The 21,129-nt window shown below is 40.8% G+C and overlaps 1 protein-coding gene across 4 annotated transcripts in view; it reads right to left on the bottom strand.

Moving 5' to 3' along the window:
- Positions 1-21,129, bottom strand: part of ATP2B1 (ATPase plasma membrane Ca2+ transporting 1) — a 106,072-nt gene that overhangs the window by 11,674 nt on the left and 73,269 nt on the right. For all 4 annotated transcript variants that reach the window (XM_084797263.1, XM_084797266.1, XM_084797265.1 and 1 more), the window contains exons 6-15: positions 18,386-18,526; positions 15,536-15,574; positions 14,582-14,743; positions 12,965-13,179; positions 10,618-10,860; positions 9,150-9,391; positions 6,991-7,228; positions 4,174-4,353; positions 3,455-3,542; positions 2,972-3,078 (exon numbers count right to left, since the gene is read on the bottom strand). In XM_084797263.1, coding sequence (XP_084653389.1) covers positions 2,972-3,078; positions 3,455-3,542; positions 4,174-4,353; positions 6,991-7,228; positions 9,150-9,391; positions 10,618-10,860; positions 12,965-13,179; positions 14,582-14,743; positions 15,536-15,574; positions 18,386-18,526 — 1,655 coding nt within the window. The remainder of the gene's footprint in view (positions 1-2,971; positions 3,079-3,454; positions 3,543-4,173; positions 4,354-6,990; positions 7,229-9,149; positions 9,392-10,617; positions 10,861-12,964; positions 13,180-14,581; positions 14,744-15,535; positions 15,575-18,385; positions 18,527-21,129) is intronic.

Raw genomic sequence — 21,129 nt, 5'->3', positions numbered from 1 at the left:
AGACAATTTTCTCCTCATTACAGAATTCCTCTAAGGCTCAGGCCCTGCAGTTTCAGGGAAGGCTTAGAAACAGAGACGGAATGAGAGGCGCTCCTGAAGACCCGAAGACACCGAGGAAGCAACGAGAAGCCTCCGACTAGTAACAACACTGCCAACAGCAGGATGGTAGACCAGCAAGGCTGTGGGTTAATAAAGGTGCAAGTTAATTGCACCTGTAAACATCATGGATAATTTTCATATACTGACGCTAAACAAAAGATGGGGGCAATACCTATGGTTCCACATAGTTTAAAACAGGCAGAAGCGACAAGCCCCAGAGGCCACAGGTCTGATCTACTTCTTGTACTGCACAGAACGGTGTTCACTAGTGTTCAGTTGTGTATTTATGACTTAGATGCTGCTCTGTATGCGTCCTGCAGGCTAATACAACTAAAAGACGAGGCAACCAGGTCCTCAAAGCTCTTTCTCAAACTCATACGACCAGGCAACCTGTCACTTCTACTCCATGGCCAGAGAAAAGCAAGTCAAGAGGTGTGGGAGAGAGACCTCTAAGGTAAAACTGGCAAGATCGCCAGCTAACTACCTCTGAGTCACTGCAAAGAATCTGGGAATGAGTGTGTGCCAAGCACATTATGAATCATGAAAAAAAAAATATAATTGAACAACAAAAAAGATACTTTGTAGGAAATACAGAAAGTTGTACAAAAGAGGAAAAACAATTGTAGGAGATCATGTGGCTCAGAATGGAATGGCACTGACAATCACAATAAAGGCTGAATACTGATCTAACCAAAATGATGACATCGCACTACGGAAGAATGGAGGGACAGGCATGGGCGTGTAGACGAAGCAAACGGTACTGTGGCTGTGCTCCTGTTATCTGTGGAAGTGCTGAGTCCTTATCTTCCTTGAGGAAAAGCCAGCAGTCAATGCTTTGTATGCCGATAAAGCACTAGAATCCTTCGGTTTCTATGTACAAGGAGGGTGTGGGGCTAAAACAGTCAACTTTCCTTCGGGGAGTCAAAAAAGTAAGGTGAAAGAAATGGCATATGGTAGGAACATCTGATACCCACCTTTGAAAATACTACACACTCTGTATGGACCAGCAGGAAAAGTTGAAAAGGAGCTTTACATAAAATACTCAATTACAAACAATTCTCTCTTTCTCTCTCTCTCTCTCTCTTTTTTTTTTTTTTTTTTTTTTGTCTCTAGGTCATCATCTCAGTCTTACGTTCTCAATTCTCATCATTTTTACAGGTAACAGACACTAATCTCTTCATATCTTTGTTCATTTCAAATCCTTATAAATTTAAGAGACAGTTATAAAGGCTAGTCGGTATCCAAAGAAAACTTAATTCTACAGACAAATATGTTTGGGAACTTTGGATCAAAACAGATTCTACAGTTTGTAATGAATCGTCCTGTGTGACCACCTGCACATACGTATCTCAACTGATCCGTGCTTTATCAAAAGCCCAAGCCAGCCAGCACTCAATTCCTCACTCTACTTCTGAAGTAAATGTAATTTTTAAATCTAATTTAATTTTAAATTATGCAAAACCCTGAACACAAAAATCCACTACCAACATAAGCTATGTATTGTATTTTTTAGTTTGCGTTGGTGGGCTTTGTTCGTGATTATTTAAGACCCACAGTATCTGTCTTATGCCTAAGTTTTGAGGAAAGAATGACTGTTCTGTGAAACTAGTGTTGTCATCCTGTTTTGCTGTCAGGGTCACAGCAGACGTCAGAATCTGTTATCTGTTGACATGAATCAACTACTGATCGCGCGGTCCTAAAGTGGGTGATGTCTCTCGCTTAAGGCACAGGGCAGAGCCTTCAAGTCTTCCGTGGCCCACTTTGGGAACTCTTTAGAAGTTTCAACATTTCATGTCAATACAGCTGTCCAGGTGGAGAGTAAGGTAAGGTGGGAGTCTTTGGAATCTTTGTTCTTGCTGGAGGGGAGTTTCCGCTTACCATCTCTTGTAATTAAATCCTACCTTCATGAGTCTTCTTCTATAGCTCTATTTTAGCAACAAAATACTGGAGGAAAATTACCCAAGTACACCTTGGTGCACAGAAACACTTGCATGCCTGAGACCTTAGTGTCAGACTATTTCAGATTTCAATGTCTCTCATACTTTAGGATAAGGAGACAAATAGCACCCCATAAAACACATTAATATTTCTACAATGGCCATGAATTCTCACATTAAGTGGAACAAATAATTATTCAGAAGATTTTTTTTTTTTTGCAGCCCAATGTAAAACTTTCCAGTCTGATGCAAACACTAAAAAGACTATTATTTTCTAAAAGTAAGATTAAAAAGTAAACACTTTAATTGAGGGCTTTGACAAAACCAAGCTCCCTCCCCCCCAAACCCCTAAAAGCAACTCTCTTGTTTGTGGAAATCTAGATTGAAATATGTAAGGCATCAAAAATAGAAGGGCAAACTTTGGAGGGCCAGGGACTAGCAGGAGGGGGCAGGGAGAGCAAGAGAGGTAATGACAGTGTGCCAGTGTGAGCAGAGCACGCTATATGCACGTATGACAATGCCAAAATGAAGCACACTATTTGTACACGAAGGAGACCATGTCCCTATGTAAAATGCCACTCAAGCATTCTTTAAAAGGCTTTAGGTCACCACTGTTATAAGCATTTTTTAAGAAAGTGGTTTTAAGAGTCAGGTGACTTGATGAATGCTTAAGTATTTCTCAGAGTACAAAGCAAATATACAATTGTTAAAGTTTTCCAAAGAAATCATCTTCTAGCCAGACTTTACAGTATCTAATAAAGCTGGCACATAAAATAATTAGATTTATGAATTCACTTACGTGAATCCATTCTCTTTTAAACTAACTTTGAGGAACACTGCTTAAAATCAATCGATAGTAATTTTGACAACAAACAAACAAGCAAGCAGACAGCCCAGCTAGCAAATTGTACACAAATATTTGAGTAAATTCCTACCATTGCAAATCCAACATCTGCTTTCTTTAGTGCGGGGCCATCATTTGTTCCATCGCCAGTGACAGCCACAACTTGGCGTTGCTCTGAGACAGTGCTGTCAATTATACCTTAAAGAGAAGTGAATATTAGTGCAATCAAACCCTTTAGAATGAATACGGTGATTCTGTAGAATATCCTGATAAGTCCAATTTATAGAGTCAAAGTTAAAAAAATATATAGTTAAACAAACATAAAAACGTAAACTGTTTAGTATGTGCAAAGACCAATTCTAGAAACTCAGGTTGCTTGGGAGTAATAAATATCCTGTGGTAATCACTCAAGATGAACACAGTTTGCACAATATATCAAAAGAAACTACATCTACATTTTAATAGAAAAATGCTATTTGTGACTCAATTTAATATTCAGGATTTGCTTTCACTTAACCAAGCAGAACACATTTCAGGGTTAAGAAACTGTGAGATGGCTGCAGAATGTACTCACCTTTAACCAGTGTATGTTTGTCAGTGGGAGATGATCTTGCAAGTACTCGAAGCTTTGGCCAAATCTTGTCTATCCTCTCTTGTTCAATCTATAAATTTTTATCGAAGTTAAAATGTGCCAAATTTAGTGTCAATTCCAAATCAGCTAGCTGCCATGTTTACCAGTGGTTCTTTATTCATGGTCCAAAGAGTAATAGAAGCTCTCTGGAACTTGTCAAAATGGCAAATCTTTGGGCATGGCCTCAGGTCAAACAGTACATATTCTTGAGTGAGGTGCATCAATCTGTGTTTTAACGAGCTGTCTTGATGGCTCTGATTCATATACAAATATGAAAACCACTGATATCTATATCTTAAGAGGTCAAATTCTGAAAAATCTCAACACTGCCTGTCAAAGTGAACTCCCTTAGCATGAGAACTTTGAGGATGCAGGGTCTCTCACCACCCACCACACCAGTCCGTTCTTCCAGCCCACCCTGCTGCTCCTGGAGCACTGCACTTACAGAAGTAGCCTAGACATATGATACATCATCAAGTATTCTTGAAAGATGCAAGTCCTTTGAGTACTACTGTTCTTATCTCCTGGAATGCAAGACTGTTTTGCTGCTGAACAGCATTACTGATGCTGGGCCCTAACATGTATATTCACTATGGGTTGGTTGAAGAAATTACTAGTACACTAAGAATATTAACTTAAAACTTAAGAAAAGGAATCCTTACCTCTCCTTTTTCATTTCGTATTCTTCGGTTAAAATCTTTACCTTCTAAGCAGAGAAAATCTTCCCCTGGGTGTAAAATACCACACTTGGTAGCAATAGCCCGAGCTGTATTAATGTTATCGCCAGTGACCATGCGCACAGTAATCCCAGCCCTCTGACATTTCTTTATGGCCTCAGGTACCTAGTTTACACAGAAAGTAAATCCATTAGGACAGACAATTATTATTTCCAAGAAAAACATCTCATTGAACAAAAAATGACTTCACAGACTCACAACTAACAACTTTTATCTCAAGATGTCCAGAATTTCTTCAATCACTGCCAATACCGTCTTTTCTATTTCTGCCAGTCACTTTTAGCTGCCATCAGGCAGTTAAGTGGTAGTTTTTAAGCATTCTGGCTTACTGTTCAGAGGACACCTGAGTAAGATGGTCAGTGACAAATGGCTCCTAATCTAATCTAGTGGGTCTCAACCTGTGGACTGTGACCCTCTTGCGGGGGGGAGGGAGTCGCACATCAGATATCCTGTGTATCAGCTATTTACAGTATGACGTATAACAGTAGCAAAATTATAGTTATGAAGTAGAAACAAATAATTTTATGGCTTGGGGGTGTGTGACAACATGAGGAAGTGTATTAAAGGGTCGCAGCACTAGGAGAGTTGAGAACCACGGTCCTAATCCATCTTTTATCTACCCCCAAACCGTCTCTGAGCTAATGACTTTAAAATCCCTCCTTGTCACACAGAGCTGTGCTGGAGGCTCTGTCTACAGTGGGCATCACAATCTGGAACCCTCGAATCCTTACTATCTACCGGAGCCCAGGACTCAGCTCTAACTCCTCTTCCATTTCCTGCCCATGCTTTTGTAAGGACCAACAAGTCTTAACACATTTTATCTCAAACTTGTGAGTCAGTTCTATTCCTGGAGCGTACTGCAACAGCTTCTAACTGCTATCCCCGCCTCGGTGTCATTTAGTCTTTAGAACATCTGATACTCTTTCTGATAGAATTCGTGTTTAACACAGCAATCCATGTTAAAAATATGCGAGGGTTCCTCGGCTGTTAAACGCAACGCACGGAGCTCCCAGAACTGCGGAGTGAGTAACAGACGGCCTCAGAACAGTTAGTGTTCTAGATTTACTGAAACTCTACTACATACAGACTGACATGGCAGCGTGTGCTTCTCCTACAGCAGTCTGCTCAGAAAAATCCTTCCTTGCTCCTCTAGGCAGAGAATCCATACGAATCCTACCAGAGCACAGGGTGTAAATTCAAATGGCTTCGGGGCCACGGAGATAGCAAGGAAACTACAAAGAAACGACGCTGATAACGACACACCCAGGAAAAAGAAAAACTGCTTACGGTGTTCCTCAGTTCCTGTCTGGTCTGATTTTCATGGCAGAATGAGGAGGGCCTAATGTCAACACAATTATGATTTCCCGGGAAAAGAGAAACTCTTTTGTGTATAATCTCTCAGCACTCAATACTTCACATACATGGCATGCAGAGGGGAAAGTGTGAAACTGGTCCTGCAAGTTGCATGCCTGTGACGTCTATCCCAAGTTCAGTTTAAATGTAAACTCTCTGGAGTGCCACTGAACTAGCTAAACAAACTTGGCCTTCGTCTTATTAAGTGTCTCTACTGTTGGCTAAGCCATCACATTACAGATATTTGTTTATCTATGTCCTCTGCAAATCAATCCTTTTCTCAAGGCAGAACCTTTACTTTATCTCTGAATGACCAATGCGATTTCTTTCACTTATTTATATACTTAAGTACCTGAAAAATAACCAGACCTTAGTACGTATTACACTACTGATTTTCTGCAGACACAGTTACCACACGGATGCTTTTCAAGGGTGGCACAAGCATCAGCGTATCCGATAGTCTTAGAGCACATAAATAACTCCAAACAACTTAAATATGTATCTAAGTTTAAATGTTCGAGCTGTTGTTTTTCCTCCACCCTGCCAACTCTTAGTAATCTGTATCCCTGGATGGAGAATGTCTCCATAGTCTCTGCCTGCAGCTAATATTTACTGGGTGCCAGGTACTCGATGAGGTGAGCTCAACGAGTGACAGACACTGCTTGAGTTATCTATTTTTTTTTAATCAACATGATTTATAAGCTACTGACCAATTTTATCTCATACAAGCTTAAGACACATTTTACTCCAAACATCTAAGCAATCTCTGACTGGAAACTCACCTAGGATCATTTAGATGGGGGAACGACAGTAAGGAGAAACTGGAACTGGGTTAAAACTAGGTGGGAGCAGTACTCAGGAAGGGCACAGCGGATGCTGGTTACCCCGACTTGGGAGTTTAAGGGTAGAAGGCATGGTGAGATGTAGGCTAGACATTATTGAATTATAATAATGTGGCTGTTTGGCACCATAAGGAGGCAGGACAGGGAGAACAGAATGATTATGGAGTTTGTGTCTCAGGTGACAAAAACTATTCTACGCCTGACCGTAGTGGCATCTGCACAACTATCGGTAAGCCAAGGAAGAAACCATTAGACAGCTCTTTGAATTTGGATAATTGTATGATACAGGAATTACATCTTAAAGCCAATTAATAATGATATGCTAGGTTTCAGTGTTACACACACTCACACTTTACCAGGGAAGCTGCCTGCACAAACAGCATAAAGGGTAATGTGTGTTAGCTCTTCTATTACTGTTGTGTTATTATTCCATTCATCTTTGGTTCCCACAGAGTAAACAGCACCCGCACCAGGAGTTCTGCCGGGAGACTGATCATGGTTAATGCCTAGATTCACCCAGCACAGGCAGAACGGGACATCTCACTACCTCAGGCCTCACAGGATCTTCAATGCCCACAACAGCAATGCAAGTAAGGCCAGTGACGACATCATTCTCGTTGTCCCACTCCGGTTCTGGTTCTCCCGCTGGGAAATCTCTGAATGCCAGGCATATGGTTCTCAGGCCTTCTGACGCCATCGGCTCGATCACGGTTTTCACAATGTCATCGCGGTCTCTGGGTCTGAATACTTTTGCCTCACCATTAGCATTTAAGATTTTGAAACACCTAGAAGGAAAACGTCGAATCCAAACATCAGTAACTAACAAAAGCAAGTTAATGCAATTTAAGTGACAGGCAAGGGTGAGGGAGAAGTCACGGGACCTGAGTTCTGGAAACGAGGGAAGCACATACTAAATTACAGGGACTTGCTTACTCGTCCTTCTAGGAAACAGTTCTCATCCGTGTGGCTCTTACTTATGGTTCTTAACCAGTTACCTCAGTTAGTCTCTAAATTTTCTCTTTTGGAAGCAGTATTCTTAAAACATTTTCACAAAGATTCCCGAGTGCCAACATAAAAATATTTTCTCCTTTTAAATAAACAGGGTAAGTTCAGTCAACCCCTTACCTGTGACGTTATTTCATCACCTATCTTGTTTTAACCGCAAAAGAAAAGAAGAATCTTTTTGTTAAAATAAGTAGACGTTCGATGAGAAAGATTCTATCAAAGTAGTTTAATTTTTAGTGAAACTAACCCCAAGCTTCCCCCTGGTAGGTAGCGAAGTCTCATCTTCCTATACTCCTCTCGGTGATGGTGATGCTCTTCTATGTGGTTCCGCGGAGCTGACTGTTAAATCCACACCTTCTGACTGTTTTCTAAGGCCTCCAAGCCGCGCTGAAGCATTCTACCCGATGCTTTAACCTTAGTGCACAAGACTGAATGCTGCCCGTAGGCCATGCAGTCGGCATCAGTATTACCCCAAGTGCTTTTGATAACTCTAAAACTCTGACCTGGACACTTGCTTCTTCATCCCCTAAGCTGCACATTTCTTTCCTCTCAACGGTCCTTAATACGTTCACTCCTTTGTATTCCATGACTCCTTCCCGTGGCTCGCATCAGGCCTTGGCGCCAGTCACTCCTTTCACCCCTGCCCACCTTAGTTCCTGACTCAAGAATTACTTTCAGTCACAGCATTTTTTGTTTCTGTCCTTTTTTTTTTTTTTAAACAAGGTTTCACTATACAGTCTGGCCTGGTCACTAACCTGTAATGCCTATGACTTTCAAATGCTGAGATTGTATGCAAGCACCACCATATCTAGTTTCCATCACAGAGCTTCAGTGAAAAGCGCGTTAGTGGCATTACCTGGTTTACTCACTCCTGTTGGCTCAGTCTCTAAGCAGAGCGTAAACATTACTGTGAGCTCCTGTACACTTACTACTAGTCAGCCCCTATGAGAGACATTTACACACATTGTTTTACTCCATTCTAGGTGCTACTACTGGCCACCCCCTTTTCTAATGGAGGAGGAGAATGGAAAGTAAGGAGGAAAAAAAAAAAAAACAACCCCCAAACAGAAAAACGAAACTCTGCCTCAGATTAATTAGATGCAAGGTCAATGCCTGATTAACTTTGATTAAAAACAAAAAACAAAAACAACCTCTCAGTCGGGTGTGGCGGCACACACCGTTGATCCCACTACTCTGGGAGGCAGAGGTAAGTGGAGTGCTGTGAGTTGGGAGGTCAGCCTGGTCTACACAGCGAGTGCAGGACAGAGAGGGCTACACAGAGAAACCTGGGCTCAAAACAATCCCAAAATCTCTTTGCCGTTTATCCGCTACCAAGAAAGTCAGTGATACCAGTTTTTCAGCCCATCACACTGGAATCACATAACAAAGTGTGATGTGGATGAGGGGAAGCCGTTTGTAGCCTAGGTCTCACAACACGACTTCCTGCTTTACATAAAGGATGCTTTCCCAAGACACCAACATTTACCTGATTGAAATTACCACACTAAATGTGATAGGCTTATTTTCCCTAGAGCAAAATGCTGAGAAGTAAGAAGCCATAGAGTGCAAGAGGCAGAACACAGCAGGCATGCTACAAACCTCTGCAATGCTATCCAAATGCATGATGCCCGTAAAAGAATAACACAAGGACATTCCATATGCAGTGGAGTCAGCTCATTTATCTAAGTACTTTATGCTTACTTTTTCAGCATTATCTCAGATGCACCCTTGCTGAAGATCCGGTAACTTCCATCTGAATTTTTCAGGACTGTACTCATGGATTTCCTAACAGAATTGAAGGTATAGACTTTGTACAATGCTTCTTCTGGTATTTCATTTCTAACGTCTTGATAATCCCGTTTTAAATCCAAAAGAAGTCCCAACAAGGCACATTCTGTTTTATTACCCACATGACGAGGTAATCCACCCTCTTTCTCTGGTGGCTGTTTAAAAAAAAAAAAGGTGTGGGGGGTTAGATGCTAGCATTATTTTACTCTCCTATTAAAATTTTAACTTAAAATATACAACAGAACGAAGCATTCTGAAACAAAATGATGTAAAAAATGTCTTCTCATATGAGAATTTCAAAGATGGACGCAGGCAAGGTAGAAAGGATTTTGGGGAGGAAGAGGGTGGCATAGGCTCCACCTCAGTCCAACTAGTTGCTAGTACTTACCGCCTTATAATAAAACGACATAAGAGGCACATGTCTTGTCCTGATACACAGCAGGACTTAAGTTTGATTCCATTTTCACTTCCCATTTTTATCATTTATTTTTATATTAAGTAATTTTAAAAAGTTCTTATTTATAGAAAGTAAAAGCTCAGACTTTTTAATAGTAAATGGTAAGACTAGGCCTAGAAACCAGAACCTCCTAATTTTCTAATCTACCCAATCACCCATGTTTTCATTAAGCAAAACTTGCAATATAATTTTTGCCCACAGAGTTAATAGATCACTAAGACAACAGAAAGTCAAACATACACGTTATACTTTCAGTTTAAATAAAAAATTTAGAATCTGCATAGTTGAAAAAGTTCTCGCAAAATCTACGATTACTTTGTGAGCCTTTAAAAATGTCTGAAGACAACCTTATGGGTAGGAACTACTGAGAAAGAAAACAGAAGACAGCAGACATAATGTAGCTCCAAGGGTTGTTCTACATCGACACTGGATATTGTACTGTAGGATCGCCAGGTCTTCCACAAAAATGAACACAGTCGCAATGACTGAGCGTAATGGGTATGTGGGTTGTGAATGGAGCGTGGTGGTAGAGCACTGACCTAACAGGCACACGCACTCTGTGCTACACCCAGCACAGTAAACAGTAATAACATTAAGAACATAGCCTGGCTGCAAGGCTTCAAAATTTCTAAACACCAGAAATTAAAGGAAAAAAAAAAAAACAAAAAACAAGTACTGCTGTGGTCTAGGAGATGGCTTAGGGGCTCTGGCACTTCTTTATGCCCGGAAACCCCGAGTTTGATGCCTAGAACCCAAGCTTACAAGGAGAGCCATTGCTACAAAGTGATCCTCAGACCTCCATAGCTGCTCCGCAGCACTGGTGGCCACACAGGAACACAGTAATAACCAACAAGCAAGCAGACCTGACAGTAATCATACTGTAAGTGGCAATGCTTTCATGCAGATATGTTAAAGGAGCCTTACCAATATTTTTGACGTATAAGCACAGTTCACAGAAATCCCTGTGACCAGACAGGACAAAATATTTGGTGGGATAGCTTCTGGCTCGGGAACCTTTTTATAATGCGTTTCGTTCATGTAAGCTTGAACCACTGTCATTCTGTTCATTGTCAATGTCCCCGTTTTATCTGAGCAAATAGCTGTGGCATTCCCCATGGTTTCACAAGCGTCCAGATGCCTCACGAGGTTATTATCCTTCATCATTTTCTATAGCAGCAAAATACAAAACCACAACCCAAGACCGTTAAACCATACAGAAGGGCAATCGCCTCATTACATCTCAGTGGTAAAATAATCAATCAATACAAACACAGCTTGGAAAGTAACAGCTTAACGGCAGAAGGATTTTAGGATATCTGTCCCACTCTGACAGGCCACAGCGAATACTGCTGGTGTTTAATGGTTTCAACCATGGTACCGACACATTGCATAATCTAACAGGGATCTCAGCATCTATATTTAGGTGCCACATGCCTCTGATATGCTTAGTGAAATTACTTAGTGTCTTACTTTCATGACGATCTTACTGTAGGTACAGTGGTAATTATAGTAATGCAAGATAAAGGGCTAAGTTTCACTAAATAGAAAATAAGAAGAAGAATTCCTTATCAATTTCTAACAAAAACATAGCTTTAGTCAGACATGTGAGAAATTTGCGAGCATGCAGCTGTTTCGGTGGTGGTTGTTTTCCTTCACTTTTATAGGCTGAGTTAACATGCAAAGACATGACTCAGACATTTTTATCTAACACAAATCCCGGAAATTTTCATCCTTAGGATTAAAGTGTATGTCACCGCTTAATTTATAACTAAAGAGGGTAGTTTCAAAGATGCCAAGAGTTTTCACAACAGTTGCAAAAGGCATTTAAATTAAAATTACACACACACACACACACACACACACACACACACACACACAAATTCATTTTTGAAGTTCCCCACCCATCACTAATTCATGAGAGAATATAAAAAAATCAGTTTTTGAATAACCATGAAAAAGAGAAATATGTACTTCCCGAATTACTTATGATCTGAATATGAGAAACTAAAAAGATGTTAAACTTCACAAAACAGCCACAGGATGTATAAAGACCACACCACAGTGAAAGGAATAGATGTTGATTACATTAGGGCTAAAAAGACATTTAATGCAAGCTTAAAAGACTTTAAGCAAAATGATCTCACTTTTCTATTCAAGGAACACAGATCAACTTATCTATATCTTCCTTGAAAAATTAACATCACTAAAGACTACACAAAATGTACTGATGGCAATTTTGAAAAATGAATGATTGGTTCGTCAAAAAAAAAATCTGTATTTATTCTATCATTTCCAATCATTTTTAAAGCATTAAAAAAAGTACACACAGATGGGTAAATTGTGTTTTGTAAACACCTTAATATATTAAAAAATTTTAATTATAAAATCTGTGTTAATTGTCTGAAAAGAAAATGAACAGTGGGGACTGGCAAAGTGGTTCAGTGAGTGAAAGCCGCTTGCCACCTGATGACCCTGGGTCCCACATGGAGGAAGGAAATAAATCCGCTCCTGTAAGCTGCCCTTATACATGGACACTGTGTGACATACAAACATGCAGGCACAATAAATTTAAAAAAAAGAATTAGACAGTAAGCCAAAGAGATTCTTATGACTGGCCATTTGTAAAACATTCAGAACACTGAAGGAAAGATGTCAGCATAGAAGCTGCTGTTGGCTAGACTTCTCACTGTCAGAAATGTCACTTACTAAGAGAAGTGCCAACTAACTTCACAAGTTACAGGAACAGCATCCCTCCGTGAAGCGCAGCCTGCACAACCACAAAGAAAGAGAAATCCTAGAGGGGCCGTTTAGAAACCAGCAGGGAAGGCTGGGCCTGAGGGAGGGTGAGGCGGGGTAAACGAGCTCTGACAGGTACGTGAGCAGGGAAGGGCCAGAGCCAGCAGGACTCTGTGGGCCACAGCGAGGGAGTCAAAGGGCCTTATTACATGCAAATGATACCTGAACTGTTTTTGGAAATGAAAATCTGCCCACAAGTGAGAAGACGTCATTGTAGGAACAGGAGGACTCAGGAAGTAAAATGCCCTTGCTTTTGTGCCGTGCACTAAGTTGCACGTACCCCAACCGTAACTTTACGGATGGGAGAAGGGGAGTGAGGCGCCCTGGAGAGGCTGCTGCCCTTCGTGAAGTGAATAGGTCTCTGTGCACAGACATACTGGAACCACTACCCACATCTTTAAGGGCATGGAAACCTTCCACTTTCCATACCAACTGAGGCTTTAAACAACACGTCTACTTAACTATGCCCACCAACCTTGACGGAATATGCCAGTGAGATGGTGACAGCCAGGGGCAGCCCTTCCGGAACTGCAACCACTAGAACCGTAACTCCAATAATGAAGAACTTCACAAAGTACTGTATGTAGATGGGTGTGCATTCAGCGAGCCACGGTCTCTTCTGGACCCAGAAGGTGTCAATCACAAAATATAATACTAGGATGATAACCGTGATGGCAGACATCAGTAGACCTTTAAAGACAGAAGAGGAGGGCAACTGCTTAAATGTTGTAGCTACTACCCACTGCCAACTGTGCATTAGTCACTCGGTATTTTATAACAATTCTAAGTTACGTCCACTTGAGCTTTCCTGAGCTGTTCCCCCAGAGTGCACTTCACTCACCACACCCAGCAGATTTGAGTTCTGCTTCCAGGTATAACTCTGACCCCACAGAACTGAGAGAGGAGCTTTTCTGATTCGTTGATAACTGTACCTGTGCCCTGGCTAAGGTAGAGACAAAAATAAGAGGCAAACACAAGCAAATATGCACAGGCTAGCCCATTTAAGCTGCTTGCAATGCTCAACGTTCTGAAAGGCGCGGGAAGACGTCAACTCAAGAGCCTTGAAAATTAAATCAGCTCCATGCTTAAGATTACACACATAAAATTAGACTACTTGGAGCATTTCCTAATTTACTTTTGGTCTATCTTTACTAATTCATTAACTCAGAAAAATAAATATTAACCTATGTATTATAAAACATTTAACCCTTCTACGGCACGTGTTGTTTAGCCTCTTATAAATGAATATTAAAAAACAAACAAACAAAAACCAGGTTTAAATATCTGGTTCTAATGTCCTACCTAGTAGTCACTCAGTGCTCTTCCCACCTCAAGTCCACCCTTTCCAACAGTATGAGTCAACACCATGACCTCGTGATTAATACACATGTGTATTTGCTTTTAAGGAATAAGCTTACCGCATATAAAGCGCAGGCTGCTTCACCAATTATCCTCCTAGCCGTCTGTGTTACCCTCATAACGCACGCTGTTTATACACAGCATTTGTCAAAAGGTGGCCATGCTGGGCGGTGCTGTGCAATGCCACCTTGCCCACGTGTTCTCCTTTACTGCCCCTCTGAAGAGCAGCCTTGATTTCACAGGTGCTGTCCAGTGAAGGCAGCATTTTAGTCTCTCAGCTTCATAATTACCAGTGTTTTCAGCTGAGCAACATTATTATGTTTAGAAAAACACTTATTTTTCATAGACAGCCAATAAAAGGCTGAGCAAAATGTGTGCTAAGAAAGGTTCATAGTTCGATAATCTGTGTTAAACCATCTCCCTGACAGCCCCTTTTCATTTCAAACCCTAGAAATTTAGAGATGACTGTATAGGCTTGTAAATTAGGCGAATTCAGGCCCTAATTTTAGCCTGACCATGGGTTACCTCACTGGATGAAGAGTAATGGCCTATTCTCGGCAATCACATTATGAGTGCCTATGGTATTCCAAAAAGTTTTGTACAAAATTTAAAACTATTCTTTTAGTATCCTTTACACTTGCAAAGGAATGACTTCCATTGATGTCATAGGAGCCACTTTTCAAGTAGATATAAGTATTTTAAAACCAACACCTCACTTTCTTGTGTGTCATACCTGCTTTGCCAATCTGAACAGCCAGTTTCGTAAGTTTCCCTTGTAAAACGGACTTTTCTTTTTTTGGCAAATTTGCTTTCTTTTTGTCTTTGTCATCACCATCTCCTCCTTCTTCACTCTTTAAAGGCTGCATTTCCATGGCCGCACCATCCTGGGCTTTTGCTGAGTTTGGAGAAAATACAATTTTGTTGCATTTTAGAGGCACGGTGAACATTTTGAAACATTTTCCCCCCTCTCTCTTTCTCTTTTTACAAGATTAGCCTGTTACAGAAAAAAGGCTGAACTATAACCATTATTCAAGTGTGTGTGTGTATGTGTGTGTGTGTGTGTGTGTGTGTGTGTGTGTGTGTTGGAGTACTAGTGGTGGCTACACAGTGGGAATAAGAGAGCAGTGACATTAGCCTGTGGCACTGTTCTAGACTTAAGGCTGTTTGTCACGTTTAGTGATAGGAATGAGGCATGCAGAGTCTTTAAACTAAGAACTAAGATTACTAAATTTCTTTCTTTTCTTGTGATGCTAGATATTAGGCCATTTCCAAAGACTACAGAGCCCTCTCGTGTGCTTTATGATCAAATGTACAACACTGTATACCATTACACATATAGAAAAACATGCATATGGTTATAGACTTTTAAATGTAATTTACACTACATGGGCTCTCAGTCATTTTTTTGCTACCCACCATATAGTAACATATCGGGTACGTCAGAGCACTTGGATCGCTTATGTGGAAAGCTACCCAAGCACAGTAGCACTAATCATAATTAATACTCTCCTCAGCCGGTAGAGACAGCATGACTACAGCAGAGGCAAGAGAGGTTAACCCAAGTTAACACTGTTGATGTTCCCTGTCACATGTACCCTAATTTTGGATAAATATAGTACACAGCAGATCTATTTTTGGAGATAAAGAAAACAAGCTAACTGTACTTTTAAAATCTTCCCCAATTTACCTTTGTTGCGATTCTCAATAGCTCCATCTTGTTTCTTATCTGTAGGAACAAAATGGGAATTAAAGCTTTCCAAAAGAAATGAATACGGCCATGCTAAATTATGCAGAGGCAGTTCACATTTCTATAGGAGGATTGTTACACAATGGTGTGTAGGTGTGCAAATAGAAAACACCGGCTTGTTGACTCTGTCAATCACGTCCTAGGTTTTACCAGAAGAGAACACTCCCAAATAATTGAGGGCATGCCTACTGTATTTCTGCATAAGGCTTTATTCTTTTATAAGTTATAAGAAGCCCGAATATGGTACAAGAAATTGTCAAGCTAAATACAGACATAACCCTGAGAAAACAGAAAGGAGAGGATAGAGAGGGAGGGAGGAGATGCTATAAAAAGAAAACAGGCATACAGGAGAGGTTTAGTGGGAGTGAGAATGAAAATGGGATTAAAAGGCAGGGAGGTGAGTTAGTAAAGCAAGGCACTAATAAGCCAGAAGGATTAGCAGTCAAAGAAAACTCCCTAAATTAGCTTAGAGTCACAGGACACAGGAAGCTCACGCGTCTGAAGCAATAGTCAGGGAAGGGACGACTCCACTGTTTGGAACAAGCAAATGAGCCTATTTTCTTCCAACTTCTCTATCAAGAAGAGCATCTTCAAGCTGGGAAACCTGGAAGAAATATGGTCAGGAAAGAACAGAAGCTTGGGAGAGATGAGGCGATAGTAAGAGAACACCTAGCTCCTTTCAGTGAGCTCAGGTTTGGAGACCAGAAACCACATTCCAGGCTGGCAAGCAAACGGACAGGGAGGACACGGAGATAGATTAGCCTGGGTTGTGTCTGATTAGACGCCAAAGCAGGCACGATAGGAGAAGGGCTGGAGGGAGGAGAAAGAAGCGAAAAATGTAAAAAAAAGCTAGACAATGGCTTTGATGTTAATTCCTAGGGCTATTCCAGGCTAGACTAATAAAAACAGTTGGCTAAGACCTCAGGGGACAGTACTTATTGGGAGAGTCACTGTAGGTCAGTAAGGCCTGTCATGAGTGCACTTCTTGTTTTCACAGGGCTCAGTGATGTTCGAGCTGAGAGTGTGATCCAGTTTAACCTGGTCAAGTTACACAACCTCAGACGTTCACCTTCCTAAAAGTAAGAATGAAGGGAGGTGAAGATGGAGTGTGTGAAGCATTCAGTAATGACCACTATCATGTGTCAAGAAGCCTACGGTGGCTCACCAAGGGGTACTGAAGTGGAAGCCTCTAGAAGGCTGAGCTAGCCACCTAAACTTGAGTCGTTAACTTTTTCCCTGCCCCCACCGCTCATGTTAGGAAATGGACACAGACTCAGTACGCCGTTAACTTCTCTACCATGGAGCTACACTCTCAACACAAAGTCATTTTCAGATACTTTTGCTTGAAATAGGAACTTCGAACGGAAAGATAATGCACAAAGGCCAAACAATGCACTCAACCTTTTTGTTTGTTTTTTGAGATAGGGTTGCTCTGTGTAGCCCTGGCTGTTCTGAACTTGTTACATAGACAGGGCTGGCCTTGAACTCAAGAGAACCATCTGCCTGTGCCTTCCTAGTGTTCTGATTAAAGGTGTATGCCACCGGTTTTGCTACAAGCTACGTGTCATGGCTCATGCCTGTAATACCAGTACTTTGAAACAGGATGTTTGCCTCGGGTTCAAGCCAACCTGGGTCTAGCCACTGAATTCAAGACTACCCTGAGGCAGAACGTGAGACCCTGCCTTAGGAAAGTCCAAGCAAACACGTACCTCTACTGTGAGACTGACTCTATTCTATGCCCAGCATCATAAACCACAACAACAGACTTCCAAAACCCAACAAAACAGAAACAATGATATAGTTATGGCAAGCCAAAATTTTAGTCAGGCATTTATTTTAGAAGATCCTAAAAATACCCATCCGAGAAAGCAAAATATAGGCTTACATCCTGAAGAACATTCAACAAATCCAAATGGTTACAGGTCAGTAAACTGCTGTCAAGGCAGAGCAGAGAGGGTCCTGAGAGAGAAGGCACTAGCAAACAGGATGGAGGAGGGCATCCTCTGGAGGCATACCCTGAACTGACACTCTTGATCTCTACGATCTCTGCGCATAAACTACATGCTATCAGAGTCTGCTGACAATCTGTTTAGTCCAGATGAAAGGTCTGGACATGTAATGGTGGGGTCAAAAAGGCGAGACAAGCACGAGTGTCGAAGCACTGCCCTAGGCTGTGGGCGAGCGTGCCAGCATGCACACACAGAATGGAGCACGTGGAAGGCGAACATTTGAAGATTTAAAAACCGCATGAGAGCAAGATGCAACTGGCTGGAAGAAAAACTAGCAGTGAAGGACAAGACAAACAAGACAAACAACCCCGTAAGCTAGAGTTGAACTCCTTTTTCTGATCACATGGCCACAGAAGGACCAGGACCCAGCCCAAACCGAAGTAATAAGCATACGCTGACCGCCTCTTCCTCCAGTAGAGGAACTGGCTATGCTATCAGAAACCCTAATGGAGTTATTATTTTGTTTGAAGGTGTATTACGTAATTAACATTTTACAGACGTTTTCATACTACAGCCTCATCAAAGAAACCTACTTCTGTACCAGTTTTCATAATTCCCAGTTGCTGTTATTTCCAAATACCAATTTTTTTTTTTTTTTGGTTTTTCGAGACAGGGTTTCTCTGTGTGTAGCTTTGGCTGTCCTGGACTCGCTTTGTAGACGAGGCTGGCCTCGAACTCACAGCGATCCACCTGCCTCTGCCTCCCGAGTGCTGGGATTAAAGGTGTGCGTCACCACCGCCTGGCTCAGATACCAATTCTTACAGCAAACTGCTAGACCTACTTTTCTTTTCTTTTTTCTTCTCATCTTTCTTTTCTTCTTCTTCACCTCCAGCTCCAAGTAAGGTAAAGATAATTCCAGTTTGAGAATTCACACCTACAGCCGTAACTACCATTCTTCCAGAACCTTCCATTACATGAGTACCTGTAACAACAGATAACTTTGTAAAAAGTTTAATAGGTTTCCCTCCAGTTACCCAATTTCAAACTTCAGTAATACTGTCTTTACTGTAAGCACAGTACTTAATAAAGCAAGCTAATAGTGAATTTTAACCAGTTATATATGAGTTCAAACTTTTATCACGAAGTACTAATAAACAGGAAAATGATAATGTATCAACTCTTTGTGTAAGAGATTATAGTACGCATACTTCATAAAATATAATACAATTAGTATTTCTCAAAAGTCTATAGCAGTTAGTAAATATTGTTCATACAGAAATATACTTATAACCAGAATTTCACAGCACAAATAGTCGCTTCCAACTCACCTGCCAAACTTACCGCCCAGCTCCCTACCTAGTTTTGCTACCTCCTGAGTTTACCCTGATATACTTTAATATTCCTATAGTGCGATATAACATCCCTCTTAGGGCTCACTAACTTCTGGCTACACACCTGCCTACTGGATCGAGCCTGAAACCTTCACTTGAGACCCATGTCCCCAACCCTAAGATCAAATCCCAATCCAGACAGCTAGTGAACACAGACAGGCACGCTGGGTTCAGACCACGTCCTTCACAACAATCTTATGGGTTGGCAGACAGTATTACTCCTTTCCGGAAATCTGCCTAATGTCACAATCATGAACCAGGACATGACTCAAGTCAGCTCTGTCAGAAGATAATGGATACCCACAGCAACTGGTCTGCTTACTGTTCTCAGTTTTTACACGCACATCTGTGCGCCTTTCCACACTGCCGCTCTCTCTGTGTGTTTTAGGCCGCTGTGCTGACTGAGTTTTCTCTTTTAGACTCTGTATCAATTTTTCTTTACAGCTATCACTTATTTGCATTTTGTCTCTAAGCTCATGAATTTTGAAGGCCAGGGTCTTATTTCTATGCCAATGCAGTGCTCAAGGGTGATTTGCTAAAATAAGACAATAAAGTTCTTGTATTTACTCCAGTCACTAGGATTCACATTTGGCTACAAATTACTGGGTAAACTTATCCAATGTAGACTTTTGAGGCATTTTATTTCTCTTGCTTAGGGGGGAAAAAAAGCCCTCCTTTCTTAGTGTTTTATTAATTATTGCATTTTTTTTGTCAGCGAAAATACAAGGTAAGCACATGAAATTCAGAATAAATAGTATTTATTAAGTATGAATGAAAGAATTTCTTTGAACAAGTCTGGCTTTCTTCAGATTTCAGTTTGTATGCTCTGTTTTTCCTCGGTCCAAATTTGCTCAAACGTTAGCAGTGAATGTGCCCAGAGAAAGCAAATAGCTTTTGTTCAGGCCCTATCCCACCGCTACCCAAACACTGCTTTAAAAAAAAAAAATCTAAATTTAAGAAGCCAAGAACAGCACTGAGAGATGGCATCATGAGAGTAAATTTAAAAATAAATGCATGTCATGGTTTCTAGAACATTTTTGGAACAGGGAAATAAATGCAGAGAAACTTTCCCACCCGTGCTGTGATAAGGGGACTGCGCAAAGCTATTTCAGTCTTTTCTTGAACATGGAAAATTTATAGAGTTCTCTTGGTATCTTGGCGTGTTGGGGCAGCGGGTGTATGTAAAGCTTACCAGTCAGGACCAAAGCTGCTAAAGGGACTATCCTCCAACAGCTAAGCACTATGTAAACAAACTACACACACAGGAAAGTTCACAGTGTCAACAGGCACTGCTAGGCTATCTCTATTTACCCAGTATGATGCGCAGTGAGTGTATGGGGTGGGATTATGATTGAGGTACCTGCTCCGCCCTTTGGAAGGACTATGGGTCTTGTTTGGCTAACAATGATTTTTACCTTCTCAGAAATATGGCAAAGTAGCAGTAAAACGAGTACACATTACCTACGGGCATTCTCCTCACACCCTCACCCAAGATACGCATCCGCAGCATGAATTTGTTTTTACCTCAACACAAACCCTCCAACAAAGGATGAGCTCCCTAAGTGGCCTAGGATATTGACAAACAGCATACATAACTTGATTTTTTTTTTTGGATAAGACATTCCTATGTTATAACTGGCATCTACCATTTTCATAAATTAATGCACAGTTATTCTTGATTATTGATTAATTTTTTTGTGGTAAGCTTTCTTTTTTTTTTTCCCCAACATAATTACAAATTTCTAAAAGATAAAATGGCTAATTTAGGTTCTGGTCTAAAGTTGTGATCATAGCAAGCTCTATAGGTTTTACAAGTTTGACTTGCATTCAGTAAAGTCATGCTCAGCCTACTAAAATACAAAGCTTACCAAAGCCTGGACAAAATACAGCTGCGAAGTTCTTAAACAGTCACTAAATATTAAATCAGCAGGAATCTCCAACTTATGGAACACTAGTATTCCACTGACATTTGAAAATAATGATGGAAGACAAATAGTTTAACCTTTGGCTTCCCAGTATGAAATTTAACCTAAGAATATAAGTCTGACAAATAATTTCATTAAGTGCTTTAAAGAATACTGTAAAATTAAGAGTAGGCATATCAGAAACTTAAAATTTAAAAAAACGAGCATACTTTTACAGACACTCTTTTTTAGATTCTATTCTGCCCATTTGTGAAGCACAGCTCTCTCTC

Source organism: Acomys minous (assembly GCF_964271855.1).
Source record: "Acomys minous genome assembly, chromosome: 9".
Taxonomy (NCBI): domain Eukaryota; kingdom Metazoa; phylum Chordata; class Mammalia; order Rodentia; family Muridae; genus Acomys; species Acomys minous.
This window is presented reverse-complemented; position numbering and strand designations above follow the sequence as displayed.